This window comes from Armigeres subalbatus, chromosome 2, assembly GCF_024139115.2.
Source record: "Armigeres subalbatus isolate Guangzhou_Male chromosome 2, GZ_Asu_2, whole genome shotgun sequence".
NCBI classification, from domain to species: domain Eukaryota; kingdom Metazoa; phylum Arthropoda; class Insecta; order Diptera; family Culicidae; genus Armigeres; species Armigeres subalbatus.
In genome coordinates this window covers 397,622,236-397,645,352 of record NC_085140.1, presented here as the reverse complement: position 1 = coordinate 397,645,352, position 23,117 = coordinate 397,622,236, and the positions used below count along the sequence as shown (strand labels likewise).

General features: G+C 40.1%; 1 protein-coding gene across 9 annotated transcripts in view; it reads left to right on the top strand.

Moving 5' to 3' along the window:
• LOC134213255 (uncharacterized) overlaps positions 1–23,117 on the top strand; it is a 77,894-nt gene that overhangs the window by 8,952 nt on the left and 45,825 nt on the right. For all 9 annotated transcript variants that reach the window (XR_009979424.1, XM_062692093.1, XM_062692091.1 and 6 more), the window contains exon 3: positions 11,808–12,032. Coding sequence is in view for 8 of the 9 variants with exons in the window: in XM_062692093.1 (XP_062548077.1) it covers positions 11,808–12,032 (225 nt within the window). In the remaining variant the exon portion in view is untranslated. The remainder of the gene's footprint in view (positions 1–11,807; positions 12,033–23,117) is intronic.

Here is a 23,117-nt window from a genome sequence, read left to right as displayed (position 1 = left end):
TATGTTCAGTACCTTAACATGCACCTTGTACTTTTAAAATTTGACTGTGAATGGTTGGATTCAATAATATTACTCTTAATGATAGACCTGAGACAATAATCGAACTTTAAAACAAATTTAAGTTAAAGGCATACTAAATTTGAATTATGTCATTCCTAACATTTGTCGTTTTCTCTGTATGTTTACATCTGTTTTCATCATTTACCGACTGAATTTTGACAAATTAATCGTATGTCTCGCTTGATTTCGATTATCTATCATATATAAGATACGATGCCGGTGAAACATACAAATTAAAGCATCTATTTTGCCCAGCAGCATTGAATTGTTAAATAAAATTGTTTATACATCTTACTTGTTCGCCATTTTGATTGAAACATGGTTTAATTTCAAAACATTGAATGTTTAAGTAGCGGATGTTTATTATTATAAATATAATCATGAAAAAACAATATTAAAATACATCAATCGTGTTTATAATAAGAAATTTTATAGAAAAAAAATCGCTGTACGCTCAATTTTGTCACTTCCAATAGGCGTATTTTGAGATTATTTTCAAATAAATGAACTTTGGAGAAAAAATTTCAACAATTTTATGTACGCATACATTGAAGGAAGGGATGAATATTGAAATGCATTGAAAACAACCGAGCCAACCATTTGATTTCCTTTGAAATTTTCGAATGTAGTCAACTAATCCATACTGTACGCTCAATTTTGAGAGTGACTGTAAATCGTTTTCGAATGTTCCGAAAAAAAGACCACAGTATTTTCAGAAGTGGGATTTAATCGAATTTGCTATGATCGGCGCGTTATCGTAGAAATCTCTTGACAGTGGCGCGAGTGAGAACGGTCGAGATCCGAAAGGAAAATTGCGGATTCCAACATGTTTACCGGGATCCAACAGCGGGAAGTTCCGTCAAGCGAAATCGGCGAGAAATCTAGCGAAAACGAGTGGCGTAGGGATAGGGATCTAGTTGGCGTGAATGATTCGAAGGTACAGATAGTAGGGACGTACTAGACAACCATTTTGATTGATATGTCTGTATATGTAGCTAACTTGACTGTAGTTATAAGCTGACCATACGTACCGTATTTAACGGGACAGTCCCTTGGACCTTATTGTGCTGTCCCGTCGTAATCTGAAAAATCCTCAATTTGTCCCGTTTTTTCATTGAGTCTTCCAAAGAGCTCCAAAATATTATTCAAACAAATTCAATTCCTGCCTAAAATAGGAATCTAAAATCAAATAAATAGAAAGTTTTTTTTTGTGTATTTATTAGAGACATTTACTGCCCTCGGCTGGCTCATCTGTCAACCAATAAACAAAAATGTGAAATGTTAGGGACACGGCAGGTATTTCCGTCCATCGTCGTAGGGGCTAAAACCAACAAAAGCAACGTACATTTGCTAGAACTCCACTATAGCTTAACGTTTCTCCTGAGCTTACGATTTGGTACGTATGAGTTTTACAAAAAAGCGTCTCTTTTATTGGTTTTTGAGACTATGACGAACAGACGAAAATACCTGCCGTGTCCCTATGTGTTGTTATGTTATGGTGTTGCTTTCAAAACAATGCTTTCTATGCCATTTTGTATTCTCCATTGATCGACTTTTCTTAAGGTTTTTAACAGTTAATGACAACAGCTTTTCCGAGAAAGATTTTTTCATACAGTTTCATAACAATTATTTTTTCTGCTTATTCCAGAGGCAATAAAATTTAGCCAATTTCATCAGTAGATTCAACGGAATTAGTAACTTGGGAGGCAAGTATTTCCTGAAAATCAGGTCACGCCTCAACATCAATAAATTGAAGCGCAGGGACATTCTGATTTTCAGATCAAAATCACTTTCGATTATTCCTTTTAAATCTTCCGAAGAAGGTAATTCATTTTTTTTTTCAAAACTTCTTTACCACATATTTTTCAATCATTTGATTCTTTTCGAAAGATTGAGAATCATTCAGAGGCTTTCTGAATAATTCTTAAATTTCAAAATCATCCAATGTGAAAAAAAACGAAAATAATTCATAAATCAACTAAACAAAATTGAGTTTAAGGCTGCTTCAAATCAAGGGAAAGGCTATTTCGGTTTAAAGGATAGATTTAAGGTTCTCACGTGATTTAAAGCTAGCTTACACATCAGGAGCTTGTCTGCAAATTTCGCTCCCATGTGATAAGACGGGATTTATGGGATTCCGTTATGAAAAATTAAAAATTCGGCCCGATTTAAAACACAATCCGGCGGAAATGTCCGAGAGTCCGAGCTGTGAATCAGACTATTACTTGGTCAGGATTTTTTTTATCTATCGCGGCAAAATTGCATGAGTCCCGCTTTTTCTGGGAGCACATGGGAATAAAATCAATGGACAAGACTTCCGAAGTGTGAGGCGACTTTTAGCGTCATTTAAATCAATTCCGATCAAAAAGGACGATGAATGGATCAGATTTCACATTTATTCTCATTAATCTTTTAACATTTTTTCTTAAAACTATTTGTAGACCAGCGTTTGAAAAGGGCGTAACAGACAATTTTTTTTACACTTCTTTGTCTATGTATATACATGTATGTATTTATGTAGACAAGTTTTTTTACAGGTCCCGTTTTGCAAGCGCGTTTGTCCCGTTTTTTCGCCGAAATGATCTGGTCAGCTTATGTAGTTACTAATAACACCATGAAAGTTGGCTTAATCGTGGGACGAAGATTTCTACAAGGCAATCCAGCTTTCCACGCTTGGTAATGGCGGCTTGTCGGTGTGTAAAAATCAATCGGTCACTGTACTGTTTGACACTAGCTGGAGGAAAGCCCACTGGCGTTCCTGGGTGAGGGGAAGGGAAAAAGGCCTTTTCGCCAGTGAGTTTTCCTCCAGCTAGCGTCAAAAAGTACAGTTACCGATTGATTTTTACACATCGCCAAGCCGCCATTACCGAGCCTTGCATTCTAGCAAAAATTCCGTTTGAGGCCCTTCCTAAATATTTTAACAACAGCCACTACACCTGATGGAAATTTTCCTTTTTTCTTTTAATGGTCCAGAAGCTTGCTTCCAAGTATTTGAACAAGATAACCATTAGGGTAAAAGTTCCGATAGTCGTGGGTATTGCTATGGTTGCGGTAGTGTAGTTTTTGGCGAATCTAAGTAGCAAACCACATTGTTGATCAATTAGGCAAACTGTCACTACACGAAACAAACAACAACAGCTCAGGAATACTCTCGAAATCGGTAAATAAACGTCAAATACCTAATTTTTCACCGGCCTTTGCACCAATAGTTGCGAGTTTCGTATTAAGAAACAATGGGATTCGCAACTATAGGAATACGAAAAAAAAAATACCACAACTGTTGGAACACAGACAAACAGACATAACACATTGAACATTTACTCATCAAATTCATCGTCGTTCAAACACTAACGACATCTATTGTTTTCACTTAGTTAGGCAAATCACGAATCAGATGGCGGTAGTGAGCAAACGTCAAACTAGAGCAAATCCGATGCGCGCGCCACTTGTGACCGATTGGCCAACTAATGATTTTTTAAATAGACCAGTAAATCAGTGAACGATGAGAATTTCATAAGTGTTATGTCTGTTTGTCTGTGGTTAGAACATTGTACCAATAATAGGAGATCGTCAGTTGCGTTCTAGCAAAAATTCCGCTTGAGGCCCTTCCTAAATTTTGACGTAGGACTTACGTCTTTCTTTACTATACTGGGTGTCATTTAGATTTTTGGAAATCGAGAGCGTTACGCTGGAAGGGAAGATTTTGAACGTTACTAATGCCTTTATCTTTCGATGGATGTTTAAGATTTATATATCAATCGACTCGGACACTCTCCACCATTTTGCCTATTTCATTGAAACTTAAGATTATTAACGATAAGCTGTTGAAAATTTCAATTCTTATCAAAGCCAGTAAAAATTTCATATGTAACCAATCCCGTGCATTCCTAACACGGACATCAGAATGCGATATGTCACGGGCCTTCGGGTCTACCGGAAGATTTTCTTTGTGTATAAAAGAAGCAGTGCCTGTCTTGTGCGGGTCATTACAATTTGTGACAGCAGCGCGTACTGACGTGCTTTTTGCTCGCGCATTTTTTGTTTCGTTCGTTCGTTCGCTGTTTACCTACACAGCGACAGCATGCAGTCGCTAGAACTACCGCAGCGGTAGAACTGCCGGTGGTATGCGAATATACATGAAAGAAGTGGGCGTTTTTTTGTCATTCTGTGCTTGATGATGGTCGGATGCAGTGGTGTCGGTTGCGTCGGTTTTTCGTTGATGTATTAGCAGTAACTCCTCTATTTTAGTAGGGTTACTGCTCCTTGACTTGTTTCTTATTGTTATGATTTTTTCATCAGTAAGCACGCATGTTAGTAAAAAGAAGTAACGAAATTGGTGCTGTTTTTCTTTGTTTGGGACAGTTCCCCTAAAATAGCACATTTTGCCCAAGTTTGAAAATTTTATAAATAGAATTTTCAAACTTCAAATACTATCATCAATAAGAAATCTATAAATGCCCTACATTAGCTTGAGTAAATAAGGGCTTAATAGTTAGAAACGAAGCAATTCTAATTATGTATTTACTTATTAGTTTTATTTCCAGAAGTTTTGAATAAACAAATTGCTAATAATTCTACACAGCATGGAAGTTGTCGTTTCCAATAGCAATACTATAATCAAACTCCATAGATCCAAAAGATAGAAGTTTAATGTAAATACGTTACGTTTATACAAGTCCTACGTCTACTCGCGGTTATGTTGAAAACATTACCCATTGCTCGTTTTTTTTAACAACAGCCACTACACCTGACGGTATAATTGCAATATTTCCATTATCAGGCGACAGGTGGTGTTGCTGTGTGTTTGTATCAATGTAATTTTGCATATACACTAGTGACATCTGTTCGATATCGTAAGCTTTCAATGTTCCTTCCACATACACGAGGTGGAGAACAGTCTTGAAAAAATTGAAAGTATACAGCTAGAATTTAGTATGGAGGTACAATGAAATCTCTTTTATTGTTTAGAACTGTAAAACAAGTCGTGGGAACAAAAAATCTAAAAATTATTTGTTGCTTTTTGACCTAGGTTTCATATTGATGCGATGCGTAGTTAATGAGAACGGATGATTTGTCCATACAAGGAAATTTATTTTACTTTAAATGTTGTGGCGCCATCTCGTTCAAACAGCACCTTTGTCTTTGCCTTATTGTTTTCGCGGATTAGCTTTTCTTTCCGATGATTGTTCGTATGATGTCGATGCGAAGAGGAATGTTTTTAATGGCGACTTAGCAGATGAAAGCATTTTTTTTTGTCGATGCAAATGTTGAGCTCGACATCGGTGATACAGTCGAGACCAGATCGTTGGAAGGTGACGTTTATGAACTTTTCAATCGTGATTATTTGAACCGCGCGAAACCCCTTGAGCCTTTGATAAAGCACTGCATGGAGATAAAGTTAAAAGAAGATCATTACTACAATGCAACTCCTCTGCGTCTCAGTGATTACGAACGTAAGCAACAAAATAAAATCGTACAAAAAATGTTGTCGAACGGTATTATCCGCGAAGGTGAATCTCCCTATTCCAGTCGTGTCGTTATTACTCGTAAGAAAAGCGACGAGTATCGCCTATGCGTGAACTATAAACCGTTGAATAAGTTGGTGGAGCACGGCACTGCAAAAGCTGGGTAAAGCGTACCATTGGTACTTCGCGTACCTGAAGGAATAAAATAGACCCCATTTCGCCGTCCTTAGCATCTTACCCAGCAACTCCTATCCCTACCTCCCCGTGATGCTGGCCGGGATACGAGCAACCTTAGGGAAGATCGGGTAACCAACCCCGGTGGGAACTATGGTCGTATGCTGACAGGGAAGGGGGGTTTGCTCCACTCCGAAGGTGCAAATCTTACTGAGCGTCTGTTCTCCATGTCAGGACCGGCTCACAACATCGTCTGTTCTCCATGTTAGGGGCGGCTGATCATCACCCGAGGGCCAGCGAAGTGCCAGCTAAGTGAAACTGTGCACCATGGTCCACCGGGAATAAGGAGGAATGGTCCTCCGGAAATCAACAAGAGAGTATAAATCGGAACTATCGGCGAAGACCACTGCGACGAAAAGGGACTAGCGATTGGAAACTCGGTTCGTGGAACTGCAAATCTATCAACTTCATCGGGAGCACAGCACAATCATACTCGCCGATGTGCTCAAGGACCGTGGATTCGGCATCGTAGCGCTGCAGGAGGTTTGTTAGAAGGGATCAATGGTGCGAACGTTTAGAGGTAATCATATCATCTACCAGAGCTGCGGCAACACACACGAGCTAGAAACAGCTTTTCATAGTGATGGGCGATATGCAAAGGCGCGTGATCGGGTGGTGGCCGATCAATGAAAGAATGTGCAGGTTGAGGATCAAAGGCCGGTTCTTCAACTTCAGCATAGTCAACGTCCATAGCCCACACTCCGGAAGCACTGATGATAATAAGTACGCATTCTACGCGCAGCTGGAACGTGAGTACGACAGCTGCCCAAGCCACGACGTCAAAATCATCTTAGGAGATTTGGACGCTCAGGTTGGCCAAGACGAGAAGTTTAGACCGACTATTGAAGAGTTCAGCGCTCACCGGCTGACGAACGAAAACGGCCTACGACTAATTGATTTCGCCGCCTCCAAGAATATGGCCATTCGCAGCACCTGTATCGGTAAACCTGGTAATCACCTCTGCAGACAGAATCACAAATCGACCACGTTCTGATTGATGGACGGCACTTCTCCGACATTATCGACTCAGGACATATCGTGGCGCTAAAATCGACTTTGACCGCTATCTGGTGATGGTGAAACTACGCCCGAAACTATCCGTCATCAACAATGTTCGGTACCGACGACCGCCGCGGTCGACTGAAGCAACCTGATGGCGCCACTGCATACGCGCAGCATCTCGAGGCAGCGTTGCCGGAAAAGGGTGAGCTCGACGGGGCCCCTCTTAAGGACTGCTGGAATACAGTCAAAGCAGCCATTAGCGACGGAACGATTGGTTCGACGAAGAGTGCAGACAGATTCTGGAGGAGTAGGACGCAGCGCCGGGGACTAAGACAAGGTGATGGACTTTCGTGCCTGTTGTTCAACATTTCGCTAGAAGGTGTCATGCGGAGAGCCGGGTGTGACAGCCGGGGTACGATTTTCAACAGATCCAGTCAATTTATTTGTTTCGCGGATGACATGGACATTGTCGGCCGAACATTTGCAAAGGTGGCAGAACTGTACACCCGCCTGAAACGTGAAGCAACAAAAGTTGGAATGGTGGTGAATGCGTCAAAGACAAAGTACATGCTTGTGGGCGGAACCGAGTGCGACAGGGCCCGCCTGGGAAGCAGTGTTACGATAGACGGAGATACCTTCGAGGTGGTCGAGGAGTTCGTCTACCTCGGATCCTTGCTAACGGCTGATAACAATGTTAGTCGTGAAATACGGAGGTGCATCATCTGTGGAAGTCGGGCCTACTACGGGCTCCAGAAGAAACTGCGGTCAAAAAAGATTCGCCACCGCACCAAATGTGGCATGTACAAGACGCTAATAAGACCGGTTGTCCTCTACGAACATGAAACATGGACAATGCTCGAGGAGGACTTGCAAGCACTCGGAGTATTCGAGAGACGGGTGCTTGGGACCATCTTTGGCGGTGTGCAAGAAGACGATGTATGGCGGCGAAGAATGAACCACGAGCTCGCCCAGCTCTACGGCGAACCCAGTATCCAGAAGGTAGCTAAAGCCGGAAGGGTACGATGGGCAGGACATGTTGCAAGAATGCCGGACAGCAACCCTGCAAAGATGGTGTGCTTCCGATCCGACAGGTATGAGACGGCGTGGAGCGCAGCGAACGAGATGGGCAGACCAGGTGCAAATCGACTTGGCGAGCGTGGGGCGTATGCGAGGATGCGGCTTCGAACCGTGTATTGTGGCGTCAAATTGTTGAATCAGTGTTATCTGTTTAGATGTAGACTAAATAAATGAAAAATGAAGTTGGTGGAGCGGAATCATTTCCCCAAATACGCGATAATTTACTTTTCCGTAAATACAAGAACCGACTCCTCTTGTATTTTCCGGGGAACATGGAAGATTCGGTGATTTTTAAATACCACGATAATCTTGGACATTTCGGTATAGATAAGGTTAGTGAGCTTATCAAACGGTCGTATTGGTTCCCCGGTTTGAGTGTAAAGTGTGACGTGCATTTCGTTCAACCCGAAACAGAAAAGACTAGATGGCCCGTTACATATTGTTGACAAGCCAAACGATCCATTCGTGACGATCCATGTAGATCACTTGGGTCCATTGGACAAGACGGAAGGGAAGAATGAGCACATTCTGGCAGTGATCGACGCGTTCACGAAGTTTTTAAAACTGTATCCGGTAAAGACGACAAATACACAATACACAACAAACTTTGAAGCATCTTAAATCGCATTTCATCAATTACTCGACTCCATTAGTCCTCGTGTCGGATCGAGGCTCCGTGTTCACATCGGAACTATTCAAATCGTTCGCTAGCGACCATGGATTTCGGCACCAGCTTGTCCGCAGGCGAACGGCCAAATCGAACGCTATAATCGCACTCTTATTCCTTTGCTTAGTAAACTCGTCGAGACTCGGAAGCAACAATGCCATTGAATTCCACCACTTAATTGTATCCTGACAGATACGTATTTCGACCTCAACAGTAAGGCCGTCTTCAGTGTCTTGTACTTGACTCGACTTCGACTAAGTCGAGTCAAGTACAAGACACTGAAGACGGCCTTACTGTTGAGGTCGAAATACGTATCTGTCAGGATACAATTAAGTGGTGGAATTCAATGGGATTGTTTAAACTCGTCTTATGACAGGTGAAAACATTCCACTAAAAAGCTCAAAATAATTTTCTTAGCAACAATGGGATACTGTTCTCGTTGAGGCAGAATTCCTGCTGAACAATACGTTAAATCGTTCTATTGGTGATATACTATCGCGTTTGCTATTTGGTGTGCTTCAGAAGCGCCATGTTTCTGATGAATTGACTAAATACGTGGAAGAGTTGAATGTAAAATACGATCGGAATTTGACCGAAATCCAAGGAAACGCATCGCGATCAATTAGTAAGCTGCAGAATTACAACAAACAGCAGTACGATAAACGTTGTAAGGTTCGAACTCGTTACTCCGAAGGCGATCTTGTGTCGATTCGTAACGTGAAACAAGTAGGTGTTAGAGGAAAAAAACCGAAGTTTAAAGGCTCTTACGTTATCAGGAAGGTTCTTGATCGCAATCGTTATTTGATCTCCGATTTAGACGGATACCAGGTATCCAACCGACGTTTTGAAGGCATATTCGATCCCATAACCAAAAGGCCGACAATGATGAGGTCAACGATTTTACAGACTCAGAGTTCGAGTATGAAGAAGTCGAATTCTTAGATAAAGAATTCCAATGACCAAATTATACTCCGATAGATCTAAACACAAGCTGTATTAGTATTGGTGATGAAATAGCTATAAGAAAAAATGTAAACAATATATTAGAACATAAGCTTTTATCTAAACTGTCGCGGCCGACAGCAGTGTCAGGATGGACGTGCTGCAGCAACCTGATGTATACAATCCTCAACCTCAGAAGAGTACTACCCCTCAAAAATTTTGTTTGCGTCAAGCTGTCACTTTGACACTCTGCGTTTATGTGTATCCGTTAGGATTTCTGCAAGCGGGAGAAGAACTTCCGTTACGACTTGTAAATTCATGCTCGACCAAACCGTCGTGATTCGATATAAATCGTTTTCGAACGTTCCGAAAAAGACCACAGGGGGGGTCCTAGAAATGTGAACATTGATAATATTTTATCTTATTCTTTGTTTTCAGTGAAATTTGTGAACTTCGGAATAAAAACTATTAGTAATGCAAGGATGTATTTATTTATAAACCATGGAATTATTTCTGCTTTACCATTCAAAACATCATGCGGCATCAGTTATTTCATTTTTTCTATTGATCAAAGTATCGATAGATTGAAGACAACAGCATTGAAATTTTGCATTGAAATGTGTTTCGTGGATTTCATTTTGTTAGTCGCGGATATCGCGGATTGAAATTTGGTCAGTTTGCAACAGCTCTGTGTATGACATTATGACGATCACGCAGATCAACAATATAGCTTCGTAACACAATTTAAATCATATCCAAATTATGATATAAATAGAGTACATGTTCAACCAACCGGCACCACTGCCCGAACAAGTCGAGCGACAGTAGTGGTCCGTGGCTGTGTAGTGGGACGGTGACCCTTTCCACAGAACATTAGTTTGTGGTTGTCGGTCATTTACAACGGGAAATCGGCCCCGTCATGAATAGCCATCACAAAGCAAAATGCGATTGCCTTTGCTGGATGAATGAATAGGCGTACATACCTACTGGAAAAAAGGCAACCAAGCCTCGGCTTGCCATAGTCGCCACGCCACATCGCGCACAGAGTTGGAAAATCCAACTCAGCTTCCTTCTATACCAGTTTAGTTGCGAGTTCGAGCGATAGTTATGCTAAGATCTACACCTACGGGACGGAAGTCAACCAGCTGAGAGTTCGCCATAAAAACAGGATTGCGCATTTTATCGCAACACAACACAACCCGAACGGTGTGCGAACGCGAAAGGATTTTTATGTGGTGGTAGAAGGCTGCAAATTGATTCCGATCCACCCACTATCTGCCACCACGCGCTCCGTCTACTCTACCTCTATTTCCCATCTGGGTCGGCATGCAGCTCGCGAGTTTATAATCCTCTCAATACACATTTTCTTAATATAGTGGCTCCATTTACGACACTTGCAGCGATGGCAATGTAATAGGGATAAGGAAAAGCGAGGTGTGCCCTGGATAGAAATTTCAGGTTCAGCTGCTACAACCATGTGTTGGCCCTTTTTCTGCTTTTCTACAAATTAGTGTGGAAGCATTTTGCCAATACTAGACAAGAAACATCGAACATTTTGAATTAGTAGGTCTGTGGTCAACACTCCCAAGGGATGTGTTTGGTTTTTTTTGGTGACCCTACCACAATATTAGTAAACTGTATTTTTCTAATTCCATCAAAAACTTTTTCATTGATCTAAAATACTTTAAGAAACTCCTAGAACCTAGAACTTTGAACTTTTGCCTTAAGAACACTAGAAGTCTATATTTGATATTCTTAACAATTTGTAATTAAAGTAGATTTATGGAATTCTAGTAATTCATGAACTTTGGATCACATACAAACATATGTAACTCTTCATTGGGACTGTTAGTGAAAAGATCGTCAATCATTTTAAAGAAAACACAAAACACTAATCCCATCCTATCATAATCTGGACAATCTCTGTCGGCCATGACTGATTTGCTGATGTGGTGCCAACTAAATGCCCATCTACTTCCTCGGTGTTTTTAAAAATGTGCACAAAACTAATCACGGTTATTTTGAATTTTGAATCTGTGGTAATGGACGGAAATCACGTGCGCATTGTTTATTGCTAATACTGATCATTCAATCATTCGAACTCAAATGCTCGAACGATTAAAAATCTCTTCTATTGGCGTGGGAGCTCAGGAAAATCCTGGATGCAGGGAAATCGATTTCATTCCAGCTCCAGCTGTCTCGGTGCTCCAGATATCTGCTAAAACGGCACTAACGACGGACGAAACCTTCCTCAACATGACACAAATTGAAACTAACATTAGTTTCCTGCACTACCTATATGTATCTCTGTTTCTGTTTTTTTTTGTTCTCATGTTTTTTTTTTCTTCATCTTCTTCTAGGGAGGATGTCAGCCGCCTGTTTGAGTACTGGTGCGAGATTGCTCCGGGAACTGCAGCAACCACACCGAAATCGTCCTCCCCAACCTCGGGAGGCCTATCACCTGCTAATGGGGACAGCAGTGGCAAAAACCCAGGCTATACCGTGCAGAGCTTTCCGGAGTCGTTCAAGGATGCCAAGGTGATTGCCGATATACCGGCGTTTGCGTTTCCCTGCTCTCTAGAAAGGTAAGCTGGGGGCTTGCACCTGTCAAGCACTATTACAATCTATCACACACAACCGGATAGTCATATCACAGCGGATATGGAATGCGAAAAAAAAATATGCTTGGCAGCGAAGCGGAGATCCGAGTTGAAGATAACAATTGTGCGCGTTGTTACATAAGAATTGAGCGGGTAATTAGTTTCATGATGTCATTTAGGTTGACTGGATGATATCGTCCAATGAACATTCTTACGACAATATACAATTCTACGACCTACATACAATCCAATATTTCGAAAGGATTTACTTTTTCTTAGCTATATTCAAATACCGTAAGTAATAAATTCATACCGACATTCAGAGTAGAATAATGTTTTGAGACTAGAACTGGAAACAAATGCTATGTTCCAAAGTGCATCCCAGGATTCTGGCACAGCAACTTTTTGTAATTGATTGCTTATTATTCGGCAACTCGGCCGTACGAAAATCATTTTTTTTTTGTTGGATATCCTGGCTGTGCATATGCACAGCTCATGTTTCGAAACGGACAAATTGATATAAAATTTGAGAAAAAGAATCCACGTGTCCTGGAGGGACTTGAACCCTCAACCTCCTACTCTCTAAGTAGGCATGATAACCCCTACACAAGACCACTCAAAGGTCACGTTTGCGGAAAGGCCATCAGAATCCGAGTACCAACCTCCTTTTGTAGTTTTTTGTTCTACAAAGGATGTTCCACTTTGTAGAGTATTCCTTTTGATGTTATGAGTAACGAGAGTACGGTATTCCGAAGCACTTTCTTCCCCCGCAAGAATATTCTTAAGGCCACATGGAGATCACGTAACCAAGAAACGGAAAACCAAATCGACCACGTTCTAATCGACGCAAATTCTTCTCTAAAATCACGACTGTTCGCACTTACCGCAGTGCGAATATTGAACCCGACCACTACCTCATTGCGGTATGCATGCGCTAAAAATAATCTCGGCGGTGTGCAACACGCGTCGAATCCGAACGCCGCGTCTTAACATTGGGCGGCTACAAGACGGTAGACTAGACTAGACTACCCGCAGCAGCTAGAAGTGGCACTCCCAACAGAAGAGAAACTAGGCGCTGGAGATTATATTCGATTTGCCATTGATAGCGCCGCAACCGCTGCAAGCGATCGTTCAGCTTTGATAACGCAGCAACATCTTCAGGTGTGGCTGAAAAGACATCTTCTCCCATCCACCGTATAGGAACGCAATTTTCACATCAAGTTGATGAATGAATATTTTTCTATGACTTACTTTTCTGATAACTTTCTCGCTGGTTTTATGTTCGTTCCATTTTATAGTGCTAAAAAGAAACACAAGAGTATTATAGCCTAGAAGCCAAAGTTTTATTTTAGAAGTCAAAACATGGCTCTCGAGTACCCTTGCGGATTTAATTAAATGATACTTGATACTTGATGAACTACAGCTCTTCGATGAATCAACGCCGAATGGAGTATCCTTCTCCATTGGACTCGATCCTGGGCCAATCGCTTCCAGTCGCTCTGAACATTGAGCGCCCTCAGGCCCTCTTCAACTGCAAAAATCAATTGTGTTCGCGGCCTTCCACGAAGCCTACGGCCTCTTCTGGGTTCTCTATTAAATATTATCTTCACTTGACGTTCTTCCGGCATACGAACAACGTGATCAGCACACCGTAGTCTGCCGTGTTGTATAAACTTAATAATATCCAGCCCTTTATACACCTGGTACAATTCGTGGTTCATGCGACGCCGCCAGATACCGTTCTCCAGTTTACCGCCGAGTATTGTCCGCAGCACCTTACGCTCAAACACTCCGAAAGCTCTCCGATCAGCCTCCTTTAACGTCCATGTTTCATGGCCGTATAAAGCTACCGGAAGAATCAGAGTAGTATACAGCGCGAGTTTTGTTTTCGTTTGCAGACTACGGGACTTAAGCTGATTACGAAGTCCGTAATAAGCCCTATTTGCAGCTGCAATACGCCTTTTCACCTCGCGGGTAACATCATTATCGCACGCCACTAATGTTCCAAGATACACAAATTCTTCTACCACTTCAAATTTTTCACCATGCAGCACCATTTCGCTACCACCACCACTAATGAACCCACGTTTATTGCCAGCGACCATGTACTTCGTTTTGCTGGTATTGGTCGTGAGTCCAATCCTCGCTGACTCCCTCTTAAAAGGCACAAAAGCCTCTTCCACGGCACGGCGATCAATCCCGATAATATCGATATCGTCTGCAAATCCCAGGAACATATGTATTTGTATTTGTATTTGTATTTTATTAGATCCAACTGACCGAACATGGTCTTATTGAACATCTTATAACTAGGAAATAATAGCATTCATAAATAACTGATTTCTTCAACTCAATAACAACAGATTAATAACAGATTTCATAATTGCACATCACACAAACATCAATATTTTTGAGCAACTTACAAACAACAACAAAAACAAAACTTCATTCTCCTTTTTGCATGCTACATAATTTATACAGAAAATTTAACAATTACAATTCTACAGTTTCTAAGTGTCGTTCACTTTAGTCACAAATTCGCGGCAATTTATACCTTTGGGCCAAGTTGAATGATTTAGTGCCAATGCTTTTTGTTCCATAGTCAAAACAACCTTGAACGATATATAATCCATTTCACTTAAATTCTTCCATTTCGGCACAAGCTTAACCACATTATGAAAAGTCGTCATTGAAGTGCCAAGGCAACGGGATACCATTAGCCGTACATCGTTTTCAGTAGCGCAAGTATCGATGTTAGATAAGTACAGCGAGAACGTTTCACTTTCCTTCTCGGCACATTGTGATGAGCAAGCTATCTCATTAGAACATTCATGATGGCTATAGGTAGACAATAGACATGGGTGTGGAATGCAAACACTGAGCGGCGGTAGCTGGTTTCTCGACGATGTCAGCAAGCGTTTGGACCACATGAGCGACGGTACGTTTCAGTTGATCAATTTCGCTTTCCAATGAGCGGTATGGTTCGGTTATAGTGGCAGCATCCAATTTTCTTCGCTCCCTGATCTTGCAGAACATATCCATGCAGGTGTTGCACATCCAAATTATATTTGTGGATAAAGCATACAGATCAGTTTCTGTTACTCCAACACAGTCAGCGTGGAACTTCTTAGCACACATCCCTTCACACACCGTATGGAGATCAGTCTCGGTGATAGCGAGAGAGCATTTCTCACAATGCATTGTCATGGTTTTATTAAACAATGGTCGACGCGACTGCTGTTCAGAAACGGATATTTTGTGAAATTAACGGGCACAAACGTGAAATAATCAATTAATGATGACACTTTTTGACAAAACGTTCAATGGACTTGACTTTAACACAGATTGTCTAGTTTTTAAACGTCTTCAACACGTTAATTCAGCGTTATAGAGGAAGCAACAAACAGCCCGTACGGTATCAGAGACGCTCGTGATCGTTGAAAAAAAAAAAAAAAATGATCTTGTGATAATGGTACCGCTTCTTTGCACACCAGCTTTCCTAATCGCTTCCTCAAGCGCTATATTGAACAGTAGATTCGAGAGTGCATCACCCTGCTTTAATCCATATAAGGTAACAAATGACGTCGATATTTCATCCGCCTTCATCCGCCGCATCCCTTACACTTGATTTCGATCCGTCCAACGTTATACGAATCAGCCGTATCAGTTTCGCCGGAAAACCATGTTCAAGTATAATTTGCCATAATTCATTCCGTTTCACTGAATCGTACGCCGCCTTGAAATCAATAAACAGATAATGTGTCTGCAAGTTGTACTCCCGGAATTTATCAGGGATTTGTTTCAGGGTAAACATTTGATCCGTCGTTGATCGGCCCTTACGAAAACCTGCTTGGTATTCGCCGACGAAGGACTTTTCAAGCGGTCTCAATCTGTTGAACAAAATACGGGACATAATTTTGTACGCCGAATTAAGGAGGGTTATTCCTCGGTAATTGGCGCACTCCAGTCTGTGCCCTTTCTTAAAGAGAGGGCAAATGAGACCGTCCAACCAGCTAGCAGGCATTTCCTCGTCTTGCCATATTTTCGACATTTCGTTAATCAGTCGCTAGGTACCAGGCAGACGCTGTTTGAGCAGCACCTCCTGGTGAACAGACGCTCGAGACATACCTTCTCACTCTAGCTGATGTCAGATGGACAACAGTGCCTAGGCTGCACTACCAGCTAAGTACACAACTTTTAGCTGGCGGTCTTTTGTCATCGGACGACCCGTGGAAGCGTGAGATTGGAGCTTGTGGGGACCAGAGCTGTGTTGGGCGCTCCTTCCTTGATGTCAACCCACCATTTTGCAGCCCATCGTTATCAAATTCAATAGTCGATCGTTATCAAATTCAATAGTGATCAACAAGGTTTTGTCCCCTGTCGAATGCAACTTGTCGAGAGAAGATCGGTTAAGAATTACTATAAGAAAAAGTGGTTAATGTTTTTCGGTTTTCGTGTGCATACACACACACGCATACACACGGACAGACAGACATTTGTTCAGCTCGATGAGCAGAGTCAATTGGTATTCAACATCATGGGTCTCCGAGATTTCTATACAAAGTTCGATTTTGGAGTGAAATGATAGCCTTTCGGTACAAATTTGTTGTACGAGAATGGCAAAAATCCTCATTTAAATATAATATAGATGATGAATCACAATTCAGATTATTTACAACCAAACGGCTTTTTGACTGACTTGTGATATTTTGTTCGCAAAAGGAAAACGAAAATTATTTTTTATCAATTCATGCGTACATTTGTTGTAGAATATCCTCAGTTATGGCGCTGAACGAAGTCCGATGCGATTTGTGATTAATTGAATCGGTTACACGAAAAATTTGACAAAAAAAATTGGAAATTTTCATTGGCGCTTGGTGTGTTTTGGCAGATTGTTTTCGATTTTTAAAATAGAGGCTCAAAAAAATAAGGGTTCTTTGGGAAAGTTTACCTCCAATAAGCCGAAGAATCGAATGATACAATAGAACGAAATACAAGTTTTGACGGGGAAGGTCAATTGGATTACAACCCGATTTAAATTCAAATTCGATCCAAATTGCATTATATTCTTATTCGAATTCAATTCAAATCTCTTCTACATCCAATGAGAAATAAATTTTTAATTACATTTTCTATCCAATGCTTGTTCGTTCAAATTAAAAAAAATCAATCTTTATCAATACCAAAATCATTCTAAATTGAATAAACATTGTTTTTCAAAACCAATTTGCCTTTAATTTTAATCCATACTAAACCGACCCAAATTAAATCCAAATCAAACCAAACGTGACATCCGATTGAATTCATTCCCATCGCAGTCTAAACTACTTGAATTCAAAATCAATCAGAATGCAGCCAAATTTAGATCTGAAATACCTTTCAAATACAATTCAAGTTGCCTACAAACAATCCCATCTAAATTTCAAACCAAATTTAATTTTAAACGAATAACTAACGTAAAACTAATACAAATCCGTCAGAAATGTAATTCAGATTGAGACGTTTCCAATCCAAAAATTGCCTAGACCGGCACCGGGAATCGAACCCAGCCACCCTCAGCATGGTCTTGCTTTGTAGCCGCACGGCTAAGGAAGATTTCATATACTTGATGTGATATTTTCCTTTTCTCTGCTCCTTACAAAATAATATGTTCTACCAGAAATCCTTTATGAAGGTTCCCGGGAACTTTATAATTTCTTCCGGAAAGTTATCCACAAATTCCTTTGAAAATCGTTCGAAAATCCTTCTCATGTAATTGTAATTCCTCTAAAAAAATATTTAGAAACCCCTCACTAATTTTTTTTAGGAAATCCCTTGATGATTTCTTTTCTTCTGTTCAAGTTTTACTTCTAGACATTTCTTCGGCTATTCTTCCAGACAAATCTCCGGCATTTCCTGCCGGAATGCATTCGAGAGTTCTCCTCCAAGAATATATACGGAATTACCTCCCATAATTCCTCCAGAAGTTTTTTCAGAAATCTATGACGCAAATCCTCCGATTTCGCTCCATAATTTCAATTTTAAATCTTCAAGAATTCCCTTCGAAAATTCTTCTAGGAACTTCTCCGAGAATTCCCCCAGGAACTCTTCCTTTATTTCCAGTGGAAGAACTTGCAGGATTTTTTCCGGGAACACCTACATAAATTATATAGCGAAATTCTCTAGAATCCTTTTCGCAATTACTTCAGAATATCCTTCAAAAATTCCTTTAAAAATTTCTTTAGGAATTTCTCCAAGAATTCGTCAAAGTATTTCCCCGGAAATTCTTCCAGGTATTTTTCCGGGAATTCCTTCAGGTACTTCTCCATGAATTCCTTCAGGAATATCTCCAAAAAAATTTCCGCGGAATTGTCCTGCAACTCTTTCCGGACTTCACTCGGAATTTACTCAATTCGGTAAATAGCTTGAAAGTTCCTCCAGGATATTTTCCAAGAGTTCTTCCAGGAATTTCTTTAGAACAAACCCCCGGGAATTTCTCTATTAATTCCTCCTGGTATTTTTCCTGGAATTCCATCAGATATTTCGCCGGAAATTCCTTCAAGAACTTCTCCAATAATTATTTCAGGACTTCCTTGTAGGAATTCCTCAGGAAGTGCTTGTGGGAGTTCCTCCGAGAGCTCCTCCAGGAGTGTTTCCAAGAGTTCCTCCGGGAATCCCTCCAGGAACTTCACAACAAATTCCTGGATGATATTTGACAGGAATTTTACGGGAAATGGGAATTCCTCCAGGATTTCTTCCGGAAATTCTTCCTGTAGTTCTTCAAGAAATTCCTTTAGAAGTACGGTACTTCGAGAATTCCTCTGAGAATTACCCCTGACATTCCTCCGGAGTTCTTCCTCAGATGAACACCCGGAGGAATTACCAGTGAAATTCCTGGAAGAATTCTCGTAGAAACTGCCGGTGGATCTCCTGGAGGAATTTCCTAAGGAACTGCCGGATGAACTCCCGGAAGAATTTCAGGAGGAAGTCCTAGAAGACCTCCCGGAAGAACTCTCAGAGAAACTATCGGAAGAACTTCGGAAGGAATTTCCAGCTAAATTTCTGAAGAAAGCCTAAATGATTTCCTGAAAAAGCCTGAATGATTTCCTGGAAGAGCTACTGGAGGAACTCCCGGAGGTATTTGCAGAGAAACATCCGGATGAACTGCTGGAGGAACTCTCGAAGTAACTCCTGGAGGAATTTGTGAAGAAACTCCCAGAAGAATTTTCAGAGGAACTGTCAGTGGAACTACCAGAAAAATTCCAGAATACCAGAAAATTCATCTTATAGTTAAATCTCGTCTAGCTGAAACCTTTTTGAGAGTATGTAGCTGTTTTATCATCATCATTATCAGTGGATCTCCCGGAGAATTCCCTGAGGAGCTCCCAGAGAAATTCTCGGAGGACCTTCTGGAGGAATTTCTATATAAATTCCGGAAGAAGTCTAAATGAATTCCAGAAAGAAAGCCTGATGATTTTTCGGAGGAAATTCTGGAGAAATTCAGAGGAACCTTCGTAGGAGCTGCCGATAGAACTATCGGAATAATTCTCGAAGGAAATCCTGGAGGATTTTTTTTTGGAGGAACTGCCGGCGGAACTCCTGGAAGAATTACCGGAGAAACTCCTGAAGGATCTCTCAGTGGAAATCTTGAAGTTTCCTCCGAAATTCTTTCAGGATCTCCCCGGTAATGATTTTAGAAATTTCTCCGAAAATTCCAATGATAATTCAATTTTCGGTGTAATTTATGTATAAATTGATGGAATTCCTGGAGGAATTCTTTAAAGTTTTCACAAGAAATTATTCGAAACTTTCACTGAAAATTTTATGGAATTTACACAAGAAATTCGAAGATTTTTCGCGGAATTGTCAGGAATGTTTACTGGCAATGCTGCGAAATTTCTCCGGAGTATTATTAGGAATTCCACGGTGCAGTTTTTCACATTTTTTTATGAGAAACAGCAAGAAAAAATTATCTGATCCCTGCAGAACTTATGAAGGAGTTCGTGGAGGTTTTCTTGGAGTAAATAATGGTGAAATTTTCGGATCAATTCCTGAGGACATTGCCGAAAAAGTTGCTGGAGACATTCCTAAAGAATCCCCGATAGAATGCCTGGAGAAATTGTCGAAGAAATTCCTGGAGAATGGTTTCATATTGTTTTTTCTGCTTATTTTATAATAAATATTATTTCAGAGATGATTTGTTTAGAAATTCAGATGTATGGTTCTAGTTTTCTAAAACTTATGGAAGAATGCAGGATTTTTATAAAAATTGTTATAGCCTATTTTATATTCTTTCTGAAAACTAAGTTCGTTGAAAATTTTCTGTAATAAATATCTGTTCAATGAATCATGCATTTTTAAATCCATTATCGATAGAATCATTATTATTGTTAAATAAACGCACAACATGAATGTTGCATTGTGAGCGTGAATGTGTCACGTTCATTGGCGTTGCGTGTAAGTTTCAATTCTTCGGAACCCTCTCGCTCCGGCATCAATTTCTATTCATTGGAGTCTTCTTGCCCCTTCTATAATTTTAAATTTTGGAGTCCTCTTACTCCTTCAATAATTTCAAATCATGCCTCCAAAAACAAAAACAACGCACATTTATGGACATGGCCTGCATCCAATAGAATATGCTAACAAACTTACCATTCTCATCCTAGCGTCTGCGTCATTGTCGTGACGAATTGGAATCAGCGCTGTCCGCTGCTCTTCGTCGGGATAACTGTAGACCTACCGACGTCCCGAATGGCAGATGGCGGTCTCACCTACTTGCTCACCATCGCAGCGTAGCTGCCTCCTCAGCCTCCTGGCTGAACTGGTATGGATGCTGCTGGAAGTGATGTGTTCGCCAGTTATCGCACACAGTTGCGGTGTCCCAGATATTACGAATTAAACGTTGCAGTAGTTGAGTCAGCTTTGAGCATCTCGGCTGATATGCGATCGACCCCTGGGGCTTCGTTCGATTTCTTGATCTTCCTGCTGACGCTTTTCTCCGAAAAATCGAGTTGCATTTGTCCCGCACCCGTTTGTATCGAGCAACGTTCGCCCTCGTGCAGTGTTGCAGCAATCTCGCTCATTCTGCATTATTGTCCTCCAATAACCCTCACATTTGCCGTAATACACGCAGAGAAAGTCTACCTTTTTGAACTAAAAAATAAAATTATTGAAATATTTTTTAAACTCAAATATTTTATTTTTAAAATCAAAACTAAAATATATTGAATTCAAAAAATTTTGTTGTTGTTTCTACTGCAATCCAGTATAAATTACTACAGTATATTATAAACTAGTTTGTAAAGTCAATATTTTAAAAAAAATGTAAATATAATTATTGTGGTTATATTTTCCACACGAAGCCTAGCCAAAAATAAAATAATTGATAATCACAAGAAATTTTATATAACATTTAAAATAAATTTTTGATTACAATATATTTTTTTTTGATTCAAGAAAAATATTGTTGAAAGCAAAACTTTTCTTTTTTGATTTAAAAATATTTTTGTACAAACAAAAAAATATATTGTAAATTCAATAATATTTATTTTGAGTGCTGTTTTGGAACATTGTAGAAACAACAATATTTTTTCGTCTAATCAAATATGATTTTTTGTTGAATTCAACAAATAAAATTATTAGCCGGGGAACAATAATTTTTTTTGTTGTTTTTATACATAATATCATTGAGTTTAAAAAACATTTCTCTGCGTGTACAATTCGTTTCTAGTGTTTCTCTAGTGCAGTAGTTGCGGTGCTGCCAATGGCGGATCAAATATTTTTCCAACCATCTTCAAGAGAAGCTACGCCTAGATGTTTTCCCCCCGAAATGCCACTTCTAGCTCCTGCGCGTAGTTTTGGGGACACCAAACCGTTAAGCCGAAGGTCATTAGTCTGAATGGTCATTAGCCCGAATGAGAAATAAGTAGCGATAAGTGCCAAGTCTGTTCTTCCTTCTACTTCCTTCTTTCTTCTCTCTTATTCCACCTTTCTTCTTTCTCCTTTCATATTTGTTCTTCTTTCTTACATCGTCTTTCTTTTTTCTCTTCATTCTTCCTTGTTCCTTCTTTATTCTTGCTGCTTCAATCTTCAATTTTCTATCTCCTCCTTCCTTCTTACTTCTTCCTTCTTACTTGTTCCTTTTTTCTTCTTCCTTATTCTTCCTGTGATGGCGTCGTGTCAGGTCTGTTTAGAGTCCCACCCACCCAGGCTTAAGCTATTGTGGTTTGAACGGCACATGGTCGCTTTGGTGGGAGCTGCTTGCGGATGCATGTAATTTTTTATAGAAGTTTAACAAAGTCCGCTGTCAAATCGCACTAATTGCTACACAATACCTACAACACGCAGTGGCCTGAGAAGGGATCTCCAGACTCTGCTGTTCGGACATTGAAATGAACAGAAATTGCTGGAAGAAAATTGATACCAAGTGGTTTTCTAATACTCCTATAAAAGAATGAGATAATCGTTTAGAAGAACTGTTTTTAAACCGTATTTATGTGAATTTTGGATAAGGTGGAACCAAACCAGTTCTTAATCTATATTGGAAATATTTTAGATATTATTGTAACCAACTTTGCAAGCTATTTTAAGTTTGTATTTTTTTTAGCCCTCTGATATAAATAACTAATTAATATTCAAAATTCTAGGCAAGGCTTGGTATGTTGCATAAAGCCATCTTCCAACTTTATCTTTCAAATTCTCATAAATATGCCAATGGTCTTAAAACACCATCACATTTAGGAGATGCAGGAGTTAGACGAGTCAAGTACGAGACAATGAAGACAGCCTTACTGTTGGGGTCGAAATATTAATTAAATGGGTTAATACTGACTCGTTTTATGACAAGAAATATTGCCTTCACTTTAAGCTCCAACGAGATAAAACAACCTCGGGCTGGAAATCTCGCTATAAAGATAAACAAAACTTTAAGCTTTATCTATGAATAAGAGGTGAATCAGAAAAAAATAAGACACGCGAAATTGAATAATTGTTACTACTTATAATGGTTTGTTTTTTCTATAATCGAGGGTAGCTTGGTAGCAAACAGAGCCTTGTCGGAAAGGATGATTTGTTTACCAAATATTTGAACCA